This window comes from Vicia villosa, linkage group LG7 (genome assembly GCF_029867415.1).
Source record: "Vicia villosa cultivar HV-30 ecotype Madison, WI linkage group LG7, Vvil1.0, whole genome shotgun sequence".
NCBI lineage: Eukaryota > Viridiplantae > Streptophyta > Magnoliopsida > Fabales > Fabaceae > Vicia > Vicia villosa.
In genome coordinates, this window is record NC_081186.1 from 93,304,093 (window position 1) to 93,315,626 (window position 11,534).

Here is an 11,534-nt window from a genome sequence, read left to right on the forward strand (position 1 = left end):
TTTGTAGGATAAATTTATAATGATTAAAAAGTGTGTATTATATGAACAAAATTTAATTTGTTTACGTTATGAAAAAATGTTTTTATTGATAAAGAAAAAACAAAATAAAAGAATTTGATATGTGCAAAAAATAAATTAAAGTATAAGTTATATTGATAAAAAAAAGGGTACAAAATTGTTTAGAAATTTATTTGATTAATTAAAGAGGATAGTTATATAAATGTGTGAATAAGAATTTACATTGATTAAATTTAAGTGGAAGATTGAAAAGTTAAAAAATGAAAATGAAAAAACAAAAAGTTCCATTGCCGGGAATCGAACCCGGGTCTCCTGGGTGAAAGCCAGATATCCTAACCGCTGGACGACAATGGAATTGTTGTTTGGAATCTTTATTAGCAGCAATACAAACCAAAGCTATACCGTGCGATGCCAAAAAAGACTCGGAAAAATAGATGAAAAAATGCGGTGAGCGTGGATCGAACACGCGACCTTCAGATCTTCAGTCTGACGCTCTCCCAACTGAGCTATCCCCGCTGATGTTTGTTTATTACGTGGCACTTTACTACTCTCTATTCTTACACCACTACTCATGCCTTTCCTTCAAATATACCATACATTTCTGATTTTCCTTTATGTTTTCTAGTGCCTGCAAAATGATGCAGTGCTTTATATTTACAATGCCTTCTTCTGGTAAATTGGCTTCTGAGTCTTGACTTGGGTTTGAGGCTTTTGAAAGCAAAGTTTTAAGTAGAGGAAAACGTCCTTGAGAAGTGTAGCTGTTAACATTTGAACGATAAATGCTAGTGAAAAAGCCTTAAACAACTTCGAATGAATTCTTGCTTGCTTAAAAAAAATTGAACTTAATAAAGAGGGGTTCCGCGCGAACGCAGGCCTCCCTCACTGCCACAAATTACGACGTAGGTGCTACCAACTTGGGTAGACCTTAGACCAATTCCCTTCCTTAATGTGCAATGGAAGTCATCAGTCTAAGCCATGGGCCTGCTTGATCACCCAATAGCTCCGTCCAGGTATGTACCTATTCCAGTTCCACACATATCATATTTATATCCAACCTATACAAATCATTTTATAATCTCTCCAATGTGGGACATAAATACTATTCTGTAACAGTACATTAAAATGAAACATGGGTGGCTTCCTTGTATTACACACTGAGCACTTCACTGCTCATTCTTTAATTTTATATACACAAAGAAGCAATGATTCCAATTGTTCTTATTACAGGAGGAAGAATCTCTGTAGTTGCATTTTTTTTTAATACTTTTTTATCTATTTTCCTTCTTCAAGAAAAAGACAACATACTTCATGTAGGAAAATTTATATGCCCCAGGAGTAAGAAAGAATTTCTATACATATAGGAGTATGTATTAAATCAGATGTTGGTTCAAAAGGGGAAGGTGAATATGCTATTAAAAAGCTTGTTATAGAATTATAGCCCTCACTTTTTTGCAGGGAAAAGTTTCAATGACAGTAAAGTTCAAGTACCAATTAAATGTCCTCAACTCCCACCAACTTCTACCAGAGAGAAAACCATTAGTATATTGTATATATACTCTCCTAAATTCAAATTACACATTGTGTTTATCAAGGGTTAACCAGCAAGAGTGACTAAAATGGATCACTGCAAAATGTTGGACTTGTCAGATATGACATTGTTGGCTTAATTTGGTCATTTTATATTATATGTTGACTCCACAATTCAGATAAATAAGTATCACTGAAATTTTAAAATGAGGACATGTAAACTGACGAATTTAGTTTTAAGTTGTAAATGAATAATAAAATCTTTTGTTTAAAACAATGTTTATTTTTGAAAAGGAAAAAAAGAGGATAAATACACCCTCAATCATTTAGACAAGCCAAGTTTTTAGTAGATGAATGGTTCATTGTTAAAGTGAAAAATAAATGGTTAGACTTTTGTGGAACTTTTAAAAATAACATTGTCATGATACAATAATCTTATCAAACTGTGCAAATGGTTATATAATATAAATTCATACAGCTTGCATGTATATTTTTTAATAATAAGAGGTATTATTCAAACAGAGCAAAAAAAAAAGTTACACCTTCCATTAGACATTATCTCTACTAGATATTGCAAGAGCAAAAAGTCTTGAAACAGCTAATTTGCCTGGGCTATTCTATATCAATTATCAACTATTACTAAGTGCCGTGACTGGAGATTTTATGAACCGTGTAGTTGAAGACGAATTTGTAAATGCATTCGCTTATGAAATTTACACTGTAGCTCTTTCTTTCAACCAGAGCAGGCAACCTACTTAGAATTTACATTTCTCACCCTCAACCCCCACACAAGGTACACATAGGGAAAAAATGGAAAATGAAACCAAAATGGAAAAAAAATTACAGAATCACAACCAATCCCTATTCGCTCCTACTATGCCAGTCCACAGCTTTCCTTCAATGCTTTATATTAGATGGAAGTGGAATGTAACTGATCAGTTCGATCTTGCTCTAATTCCAGCCAAAATGTGTGGAAAAATGACTCATGTATAGCCAAAATGTGAGGAAAAATGACTCATTTATCGGCTGTGATGTCAATGAGCCAAGTCCTCACTACCAACACCAACACTGGACTTGTCAATCATGCGTACATTGTATTGTTCATATACTCTTGCGCGATTCTCAGCCCACCAGTTTTCTGCTTGTTTTTCACTGAACCGCTTCCGACTGCATTCGCCAAAGATAAAAGTTAAGACTCTGGATAATAAAATTACTAATCATGAAATACTGTAGAATTATCTGATTTGTCCCACAAAATAACAAATTGCAGAATAAAACATTGCCATTTTCAAGATATATTAAATATACTGTACAATTATCTGATTTGTCCCACCTGAAGCGAACTCTCTTGAGATCTATAACACCTCCTGGTAGGGAGGTGAGTGTAATATATACACCAGGTTCATCTTGCTCAACCCATTCAGTCTCACTACGGGATTCACTATCCTTTGTTCGGCTCCCATTTCTATTGGTTGAATCTGGCTGGCTCTGTTTATTCTGACCTGTGCTGCGATTACTGGCAGTGCTTGATCCATTTGAAAGTAACTGGTTATTTGAACCAGTTAAATCTGCTTCTGGACTTGTTGCTTGAATATTTAATTGATCAATGGAAGCAAAGCTAAGTTCGTTGGAGCCTAAAGAAGCAATAGAAGGTGATTTGACACTCTTAGCTGCTCCAATGGGTAGCCTCTCAGCCATGTCTTTCAGCTAAGCAATGCAAGAAGAAAATGTTGAATCAGTAAGCCGCGAATACATCCATCACAAAACTAGAAAAGACTAAAAGACATGAGCTTGAAAATTAAAAGTTTCATTATTTTGGCTTAAAAGTTAAAACAGATATAGGACCCGACTGTATCGTATAATACTCTCATGGCTTCACAATCTCTTGATATAACAGTTTATTTACAGCAAGAAAAAGGCAAGGTTCCCCATTCCCACCCATATATGTAAAAAATTGTTCTCTTTTCTTTGTTTACTTTGCGAGTGTGTAAGAGTTTTTGGCTGCAATAATTGTCTAATTGTTAGAGTGGTTTAAGGGATTAAAGCTTCTACCTGGGCAGTAAGTGACTTGATCACTTCCTTTGCTGCTTTACATTTAGCTGTTTCTTCCCCGGCAATTGCTATTGCATCTTTTAGCTGTTTAGAAGTTCTTTCCAACTCAATTTCTTGAAGTTGGGATTTCCGAGTCAGGCTTTCCACCTAAGCAGAAAAAAACAATCATCATGCTCACTAAATAGACAACGGAGTGAATTTAACATCCTTGTTGCAGGCTCAAAAAAAACAAAGGGAGAAAGGAAGGAGACAAATTTTTCCAGCCTATAAAAGTAAATTATAGATATCAGTTATCCTATGTATCACAACCATTTATGACTGAAAAAATAAATTATTGACAGGTGATGGGAAGAAAATCTCTAAAGTTGATTAATTGAACCATCTAAAAACATAAAGGCAAACAAAAAAGTGCACAGTGAAAATCAAAATCAACTCAATGTTGATCTTTTTTTTAATTACATAATAAAAGATTGAACTACACTATCACAGATGTGACCACTTTCAATAATTAATAAGTTGAAATTTATATGGAAATACTACTTCTCTAGTTCTCCAGCAAGTGCATTGCAATTGATTATTGATTTGAATTCTAAATTGAAATTCAGCTCTTTAGCATTATAAGAAAATCCAACATGTTACAAGTGGATTATCAGTTGCTTTGCTTGGAATTAACATGCACCTTGCTACCAACATCACTATGAGTTAGCTCATAATTTCCTTTTTGTACTTGTTTCTACATGTTGTCTGGGTTATTTTATCAGACATCGTTCACGTAAGTTAATGTCATATAAAAATGACAGGTAGAAATACAAAACAGGATGCCAGTTATAAGTCCATTTTTGTAAAATTCAATTTAAACATTTATAGCAAGAAAGGGGATATTGTCACTGAATGCATAAAACAAGATACCTGTGATCTTAATTTAATAACCTCCTGACTGAGGCTATCATTAGTCTTCTTAGCATCATCCACGACTATCTTTGGGGTTGTAAGACCTCCTAGTGTTGGAGTTGGAGTAGTTGACCGAGGTGGGCTAGGCCGTCTAGATATCGGGGATGTTGCCCTAGAAACGATTCTAGATCCAGGAACAGAAGCCGAGAAAAATTTCTTTGACGATCCAAAAACAGGATTAAAAGATTTAGAAATGTTGAGTGCTCCCCATTGTGAACCCCCATTTGGAACAGGAGAGACACGGCTACTGTTGAACTCCAATTTCTTGTTTTTCTTTGAAGATCTGCTTTCCACTTGTTTCAAGGATTCTGTCGAAGAAAATCTGGCAAGTTGATTACGAGATCTGGTATCCAATTTATCATCCTTGTCAATCAACTCAAGAGACCCCTGATTAATACTTCCTCTTCTGCTAACAGAAGAATGAGAAGAAGAATCAGATTCTAAAGTTTTCCTAAGTTTATTAAAACAACCATCACATACACGATAAGGTTTGTTGGGGTTTGGAGCCATTGAAGCTTTAAGAGACTTCTTGCTGCTACATGAATGGCAAAAAACAAGTCCACAATTATAACAATTGTGACGTTTCCTTTTGAAATTAAATGGCAGACGACAGCCTGAACACATTGACTGGTCAACACCAGATACCCACTTATGCAGGCAGATAGCTGCAGTGAAATTAGTTCCACAAGCAATACTTTTTACATGTTTGTCTTTCAGAGCATCTACTAGTGTTGGATTGTTTCTATCATCTGTATCCCCGTGGCCTAATCGTCCATTTGCACCTTTTCCCCAAGTGTAAACTTCATTCCTTAAAGTTAGAACTGCAACATGATATGCGCCACAAGATATCTCCTCCACAAAACTCTTTGACAGTTTTCCTTCCACACGGGTTGGTAGCTTCCCATCCGCTTGAGGATTTCCTAACTGGCCATAGACAGGACTTCCCATTGCATAGACATGGCCTGCGGTGGTAAGTGCAACAGTGAGACTGTGTCCACAAGCAACTTGACAAAAGTTATGTTCAACAAGGGCAACACAGGTTGGAACAAGTTTTGCTTCCTTATCACCGTGCCCAAGTCGACCTTTGTCTCCATCACCCCAAGTAAACAGCTTCCCTGACGAGCAGTTGCTAGAACTTGAATTTCCAACCATAACTTCCACAACTGCAGCAGTATGCCAAACACCACAAGAAGCCCGCATAGTTCGAAGACCTTTAAGGGACTCGACTTCCCTTGGTAACGAAACACTTTCTCGGTCTCCATGACCCAAAGCACCAAATGTACCGTCACCGAAAGTGAATAATTGCCCAGCAGATGTTACAACAGCAGTATGCCATGGTCCACATGAAATATATGAAACATGTATGCCTTCCAAGGGGCCATTTACTCTTTTTGGTACCCAGTGGCTTACTTGATTTCCATGTCCCAGAAGACCATAATTGTATGCACCATTACCCCAAGTGTAAAGATCACCTGAAAGTGTCACAGCACATGTATGATACTCCCCACAAGCTACAAGTTCAATATTTGTATTACTTAGAGCGTCTATAAGCTTTGGATGGAGAACATCAGAGTCGACACCATGCCCAAGCCTGCCTCCTGATTCCTCTCCCCAGGAGAAAATTTCACCTTGTTTGGTCACTAAGGCTGCATGTCGTCCACCACAAGCAATATTCTGAACATCAAGAACTACAGCAGATTCTAAGGCTTTGGGAAATAGAGAATCAATTTTTACACCCAAACCACTCCCAACTCGATGATTACCACCACCAACAACACCATCACCTGTGCCTTCCCCCCAAATGAAAACATCCCCTAAAGCATCACCATCATCATGACCAGAACCATGGCTGGATGAGCTGACAGCACTTGATAGACTAACTCTAAAAGCATCCATACCCGTTGTCTTCATGTGACCATGCATACTATCTGATCCTCCGGATGATACAGAATGGACAGAAGCACTGGCAGAATCCAGAGGGAAGAAACTTTTTTGAGGAACAGCATACAAGACCACATCTAATGCTTTATCCAAACCATTTTTTGGGGGGCTCTCATATGGGCTATGAAGGCGAAGGTGATCTCCACTATCCTGAATAGGACAAACAAACATCTTTAATAGCGATGGAGTGATATAAGAAAATATAAGGACATACATAATACAGAATATGTTAATACCTTTTGCAGGCTCTCATTACTACCAAATGGAGAATGTAAGGGGGAACTTCTTCTTGTGTATGTTCGAGGACTGTTAGCTTCAGATGGAATACCATCACTTCTTGACTCTGTTCTCCACTTCCGGTGATGGCTACGTGAAATTAATGCTTTCAAACCACTGAACCAAACCTCAGCTTCATCTTTATCCTTGCATATCTAGTATATAAGAATCAGATCACTAGATTGTGTTAAGATTTTATTGATAAAATACATTGAAACTGTTCACGATATCAATAACATATTTACAAGCAAAGCAGTAGGCCAACTGCAGCTAAAAAAACAAAGGGGAGAGAAACAAAGAAATCTGTACCAAGTCCAGTGACCTATCATTGTAGATAAGAGAAAATGACTGGTATTCCTTCTCAGGCCGCGGATATCTTTGAAAGATAGGCTGAAAAAAGCAGGAACCTTGCATTGTCAATCATGACAGAGAACCTTACCACTTGAAAATGTGTCAATAAGGAACGATGAAAATATTTATTAAACACACCCATGCACATGAGTAATGTTTTTTTAGGTTACATTTTCATAATAGGACACTAGAGCAATACAAGGCATCAGCACATTCCTAAAGCAAAAGAATAGCCAAAAGCTGCCATAAACAAGTAATATATTGGAAATAATTGACAATACAGCAAAAGGCAAAGCCTCTTACTAGTAGATGATAATAAAAAAGATGTCCCATTTATATACTTTGACCGCAAACAAATAGAGCTCACAAGATTGAATATAGACACAAGCAATACAAACTGTATAAACCATATTAATATTAAGTAGAACACTGCTATCTTATATCAACTAATTGTCTAAGCAATACATGACACTGTTGGCTAAATCTGGAGAAGCAAGCAGACATAATTTTGAACAATTTAAAAATGTACCGTTCGTTGTCCGGATATAATTCTAGAGACATGACTCAGTTTAAGGTGCTTCTCTTCTTTCCCTGAGAACCATATCAAAACAGATTCATCCTGAAAAGAAGAATAGTAAATTCAAATACTATAAATATTTAGCAGCTGGAAAATATTTAAAAACAAATAATTTGTGAACAATTTACAAAATAAACTACACACGCTTTTATGGCAATAGCAAAACATTCATGTGGCTTTCAAGCCACAAAATGACAGAAGATGATTCCACTAATTGCATGCATGCTCGCCAAATACAGAAGAGTTAGATATATAGTGTGAGGGTCAATAAATAACATCTCGTTGTACAGTACTTCAATTTAAATTCTAGTTGTGTGGATTGGAGTGCAAGCATCAATAAGATTCGGCAAAAATAATTGGAAGGAAATCTTTCCATGTTTTAATATTGGTTGAAAGGGTATCTTAAGGAGATAAAATCAAGCACGCGAGGGAGAAAAGTTATAGCCAATCATACACTGATAGTAGTTAGGCAAACCGAGATTTTATTAAATGTTCATATGTTTTCACTAGCAATTAGCAAATACTTTTGGAAACCTAATCTCAAACTGTGTTTTGTTAAGCCATGAGTTAGCTCGAAAGACAGATCTTCCGGTAATATTTTCTTGTTAGAGCATGTATGTAGGTTTTAAATACCCTCCTACATATGCCTCTAATTATAAGCCCCACTTTAAATTTCTAGACATTTACAATTTATTCCAAATATACTCCTTATTAATACTACTAATTTATATTATGAGATGAAAAGTCAGAGTTAGACACATTTATACATAAAAAGGTAATTTAGTAATATTCATACATAAAAATATAAAATAGACATGAACACCTTAAATATGTTATTACCGACAATTCTATATATGTGAAAAAAGCAAAAGGGGTTTATAAAAATGGACAAAAGTAGTATTTTTCATTGTGTTAAACCCCGTTAGATGAATACTTTGCATTTTCACTCCTCTCTACCACAAATTATTCACACTATTTGCCTTTCATCTTCAAGGACTCCTGCTACCTCTCTTCCAACCGCTTTTTGAAAAAATCTTTTCACCATTATTTATATAGTAAATATATATGGGGACCCAGATACTATTGTATACAGTTCTTGAAAAAAAAATGAGACACTTTAACAAGGATTCATTTTAATCTACAAAAAAGAAGTGCAAATCTCACATTGGAAAGTCGAAAGGGGCAAAATTTGGGCTTTCCCCTCCTTCCATACTTGAGCAAGCAAGCCCCTTTTTTCAATGCAGTAATGGCCTGTCATTAAGTTCAACAAAGGACTTCAGTAAGCATAAGAATTCTTATAACAGAGAGGAAACAATGAATAAGCATACCAAACGGATAACATTTGATTAACTGACAAGCACCAAGAGTATCCTATATCTAGCACTCTTATCTAAGTAAGTAAATATTAATATATTATAGTTACAGTACACTACATTCGCTCTGTATTTCTTTAACAGAGCATGGTATTCAAAACTCGAATAATCCATAAAGAAAGAAAAATACTCCCAGTGCCTCACGTTAATCATTACCCTTAGAATATTAGCTTGTCTTGGATTATTTGTCACTTAAAAATATCAAGTATGGGATACTTTTTTTTCTTATTTCATGGCATCTCAATCCAACATGAATTAGTTAGACCTTCTAACTAACTCCTAGATCAATAAAAGTAATTTATTAAAACATTAATTAAGTTAAGTAAATTAGAACTCCTAACTCTGAAGAGCAGCCAAATCTCAATCTATATACTAAAATAAGCAGCCAAATCTATTTAATAAATGCATATACTAAAATAAGCAGCCAAATCTATATACTAAATCCATATACTAAAATAAGCAGCCAAATCTATATATTAAATCCATATACCAAAATAAGCAGCCAAATCTCTGAAAAGCACTAGAACTCATAACACGTACCTAATGTTTATATCAAACAGTAATTAAGTAAATTAGAATAAAAAAATTCTAGTGACGGCTCATAATCAGATTTTTTTCACTGCCATTCATAACACCATGAGATCTGTCTAAACCCGTAATATCCATATACTAAAATAAGCATCCAAATATTTAAAAAGCACTAAAACTCCCAACACATATCTAATGTTTATATCAAAACAGTAATTAAGTAAATTAGAATAAGAAAATTCTAGTGACTGATCATAATCCAAGATTTTCACTGCCATTTTTAACACCATGAGATCTGTCTAAAGTAGCTTGAGCTGATGATCCAGCCAAATATTTAAAAAAGCACCAGAACTCCTAACACATGATTAAAATGTATACCAAAACACTCCTTTATTAATTTGAATTAAAACAATAATTACTAGTGATGGCTCATTATTGGAGATTTTTCACTGCCATTCATAAAACCATGAGTTCTGTCTAAACCCGCTTGAGCCGATGATGCCTGTGTAGCTTGCACTCAAAGCAAATTAATGAATCAAACGTATTGCAACTTGTCTTTAACCGACGTGCCAGAATTTCACACTCCGAGCAAACCTTATCCAATAATCACACCTATTCCCTCCCTCATCCCAAACATGTATCAAAAACCAAATTGCACCCAATCATTACCACAATAACAAATAAATCAAAAACATCACTAAAAATGCAGTACACAAAATCCACAAGCAAACAGTACTCTATCAACAAAAGAAAAAATATATATTCCCAAAAAAAGCACAAAAATGACATATGCACCTGCTCAATGTCTCTTTCCGCAGCACCAGTTCTGCTAAGATCCGAAGTCATTCTATCCACCCAAAACAGAAAGTAAACCATCAATCAGAATTCAGAAACATTTAATTTCAAAATCAAACACTAATCTAACACAACATTCACTACATTTCATACCCAAACCCTTCCATTCATCAATTCAACCTAAGAATCCACTCAAAATTGGCGCGCTCCAACAGCTCAAAATCCTCACCGCCGCTCAAATCCACCATGATTAGAGCTTAATCGCGCACTTTCCAGAACCATACCACTACTCCGAAAATTCACGCGGCACTCCGGAAAGTGCTACGACTCTAGCTTCCTCTTCCGGCACCGATTAACAGCGGCGGAAGGTGGAACGTTGCGGAGGAACGAAGCGATCGAGAAATGAAAGAGTGTACGGATGAACGGATTCAGGTGATTGAGAGGTCAGTGAAATCGGGAAAGTGCGGCGGGGAAGAGAATCGAGGCGAGAAAATGCGGGAAAAACGGAATAGGAGAATCTAGGGAACTATGATCTGAAAAATCAGTTGCAGAAGAGAGAGAAAGTGGGTTTTAGAGAGAGAAAGTGAAGTAGAATTATTAATATATAAAAAAGGAACGTAAAATAGAAAGGAAAAAAAAAAATACTGTGTCTTCTCTATGAATGAATGAGTATGGCTGAGAACTGAGAAATGTGTGCTGAAAGAAAAAAAAAATTAAAAATAGAAAGAAGCTCAAAATTGAAATTAAAGGGAAAGTAAAATCGGTGGAAAAATTGCCCTTAGCTTTCAAAATATTTCCATTTTCGCCATTGTGATCTCAACTAGATTAATATTTTTAGTTTAAAAGAAAAATGGTATTTTAAAATAACATATTTGCAAAAAAAAAAAAAAAAACTTCATTACAAGTACAAAAAGGAAGGAAGAGATTTGATTATAGAAAACGATTGTGTTTGGAAATGTTAAATTTCTAACATTATAATATTTTTTTTAAATGTTTTTTAGGAGGTTATGATTTATAATATTTAATTTTGTTAATTTATTTAATTAATAATATATAAAGGCAAAATTTTATGTTAGTGTAGTCTTTTTTTTTTTACTATTTTTACTTTTATTTAATAATGTGTAATTTATATAATAATTTTTTAT

At 35.1% G+C, this 11,534-nt stretch overlaps 1 protein-coding gene and 3 non-coding genes across 5 annotated transcripts; all 4 read right to left on the bottom strand.

The window, feature by feature from the left end:
• Nucleotides 1–300: 300 nt before the first annotated feature.
• Nucleotides 301–372, bottom strand: TRNAE-UUC (transfer RNA glutamic acid (anticodon UUC)). The gene has a single exon. It is a non-coding gene; the product is annotated as a tRNA-Glu (tRNA).
• An 89-nt stretch (nt 373–461) lies between these two features.
• TRNAF-GAA (transfer RNA phenylalanine (anticodon GAA)) lies at nt 462–534 on the bottom strand. Its single transcript has one exon. It is a non-coding gene; the product is annotated as a tRNA-Phe (tRNA).
• Nucleotides 535–867: 333 nt separating this feature from the next.
• Nucleotides 868–1,036, bottom strand: LOC131621212 (U1 spliceosomal RNA). The gene has a single exon (XR_009289537.1). It is a non-coding gene; the product is annotated as a U1 spliceosomal RNA (small nuclear RNA).
• A 1,162-nt stretch (nt 1,037–2,198) lies between these two features.
• On the bottom strand, nt 2,199–11,143 carry LOC131615903 (PH, RCC1 and FYVE domains-containing protein 1-like). 2 transcript variants are annotated; one of them, XM_058887085.1, is made up of 11 exons: nt 11,035–11,143; nt 10,543–10,922; nt 10,390–10,441; nt 8,858–8,944; nt 7,646–7,735; nt 7,075–7,155; nt 6,726–6,920; nt 4,507–6,639; nt 3,598–3,744; nt 2,879–3,252; nt 2,199–2,712 (listed from the first exon to the last, which is right to left on the bottom strand). In XM_058887085.1, exons 2-11 carry the CDS (start codon nt 10,554–10,556, stop codon nt 2,580–2,582), a joined length of 3,306 nt encoding a protein of 1,101 aa, XP_058743068.1. In that variant the 5' UTR covers nt 10,557–10,922; nt 11,035–11,143; the 3' UTR covers nt 2,199–2,579. The 2 variants fall into 2 exon arrangements, with proteins under 2 accessions (XP_058743068.1, XP_058743067.1); XM_058887084.1 differs by lacking the exon at nt 11,035–11,143 and having other exon boundaries at nt 10,543–11,028.
• Nucleotides 11,144–11,534: the final 391 nt, after the last annotated feature.

Excerpts from the sequence above, each read along its gene's own strand:
- LOC131615903 (XM_058887085.1), bottom strand. Across the intron at positions 8,945-10,389 it reads CGGAAAGAGACATTGAGCAG|GCCATTACTGCATTGAAAAA; the intron begins GTGCATATGTCA and ends ACTTAATGACAG. Across the intron at positions 6,921-7,074 it reads ATGATAGGTCACTGGACTTG|ATATGCAAGGATAAAGATGA; the intron begins GTACAGATTTCT and ends CTTATATACTAG.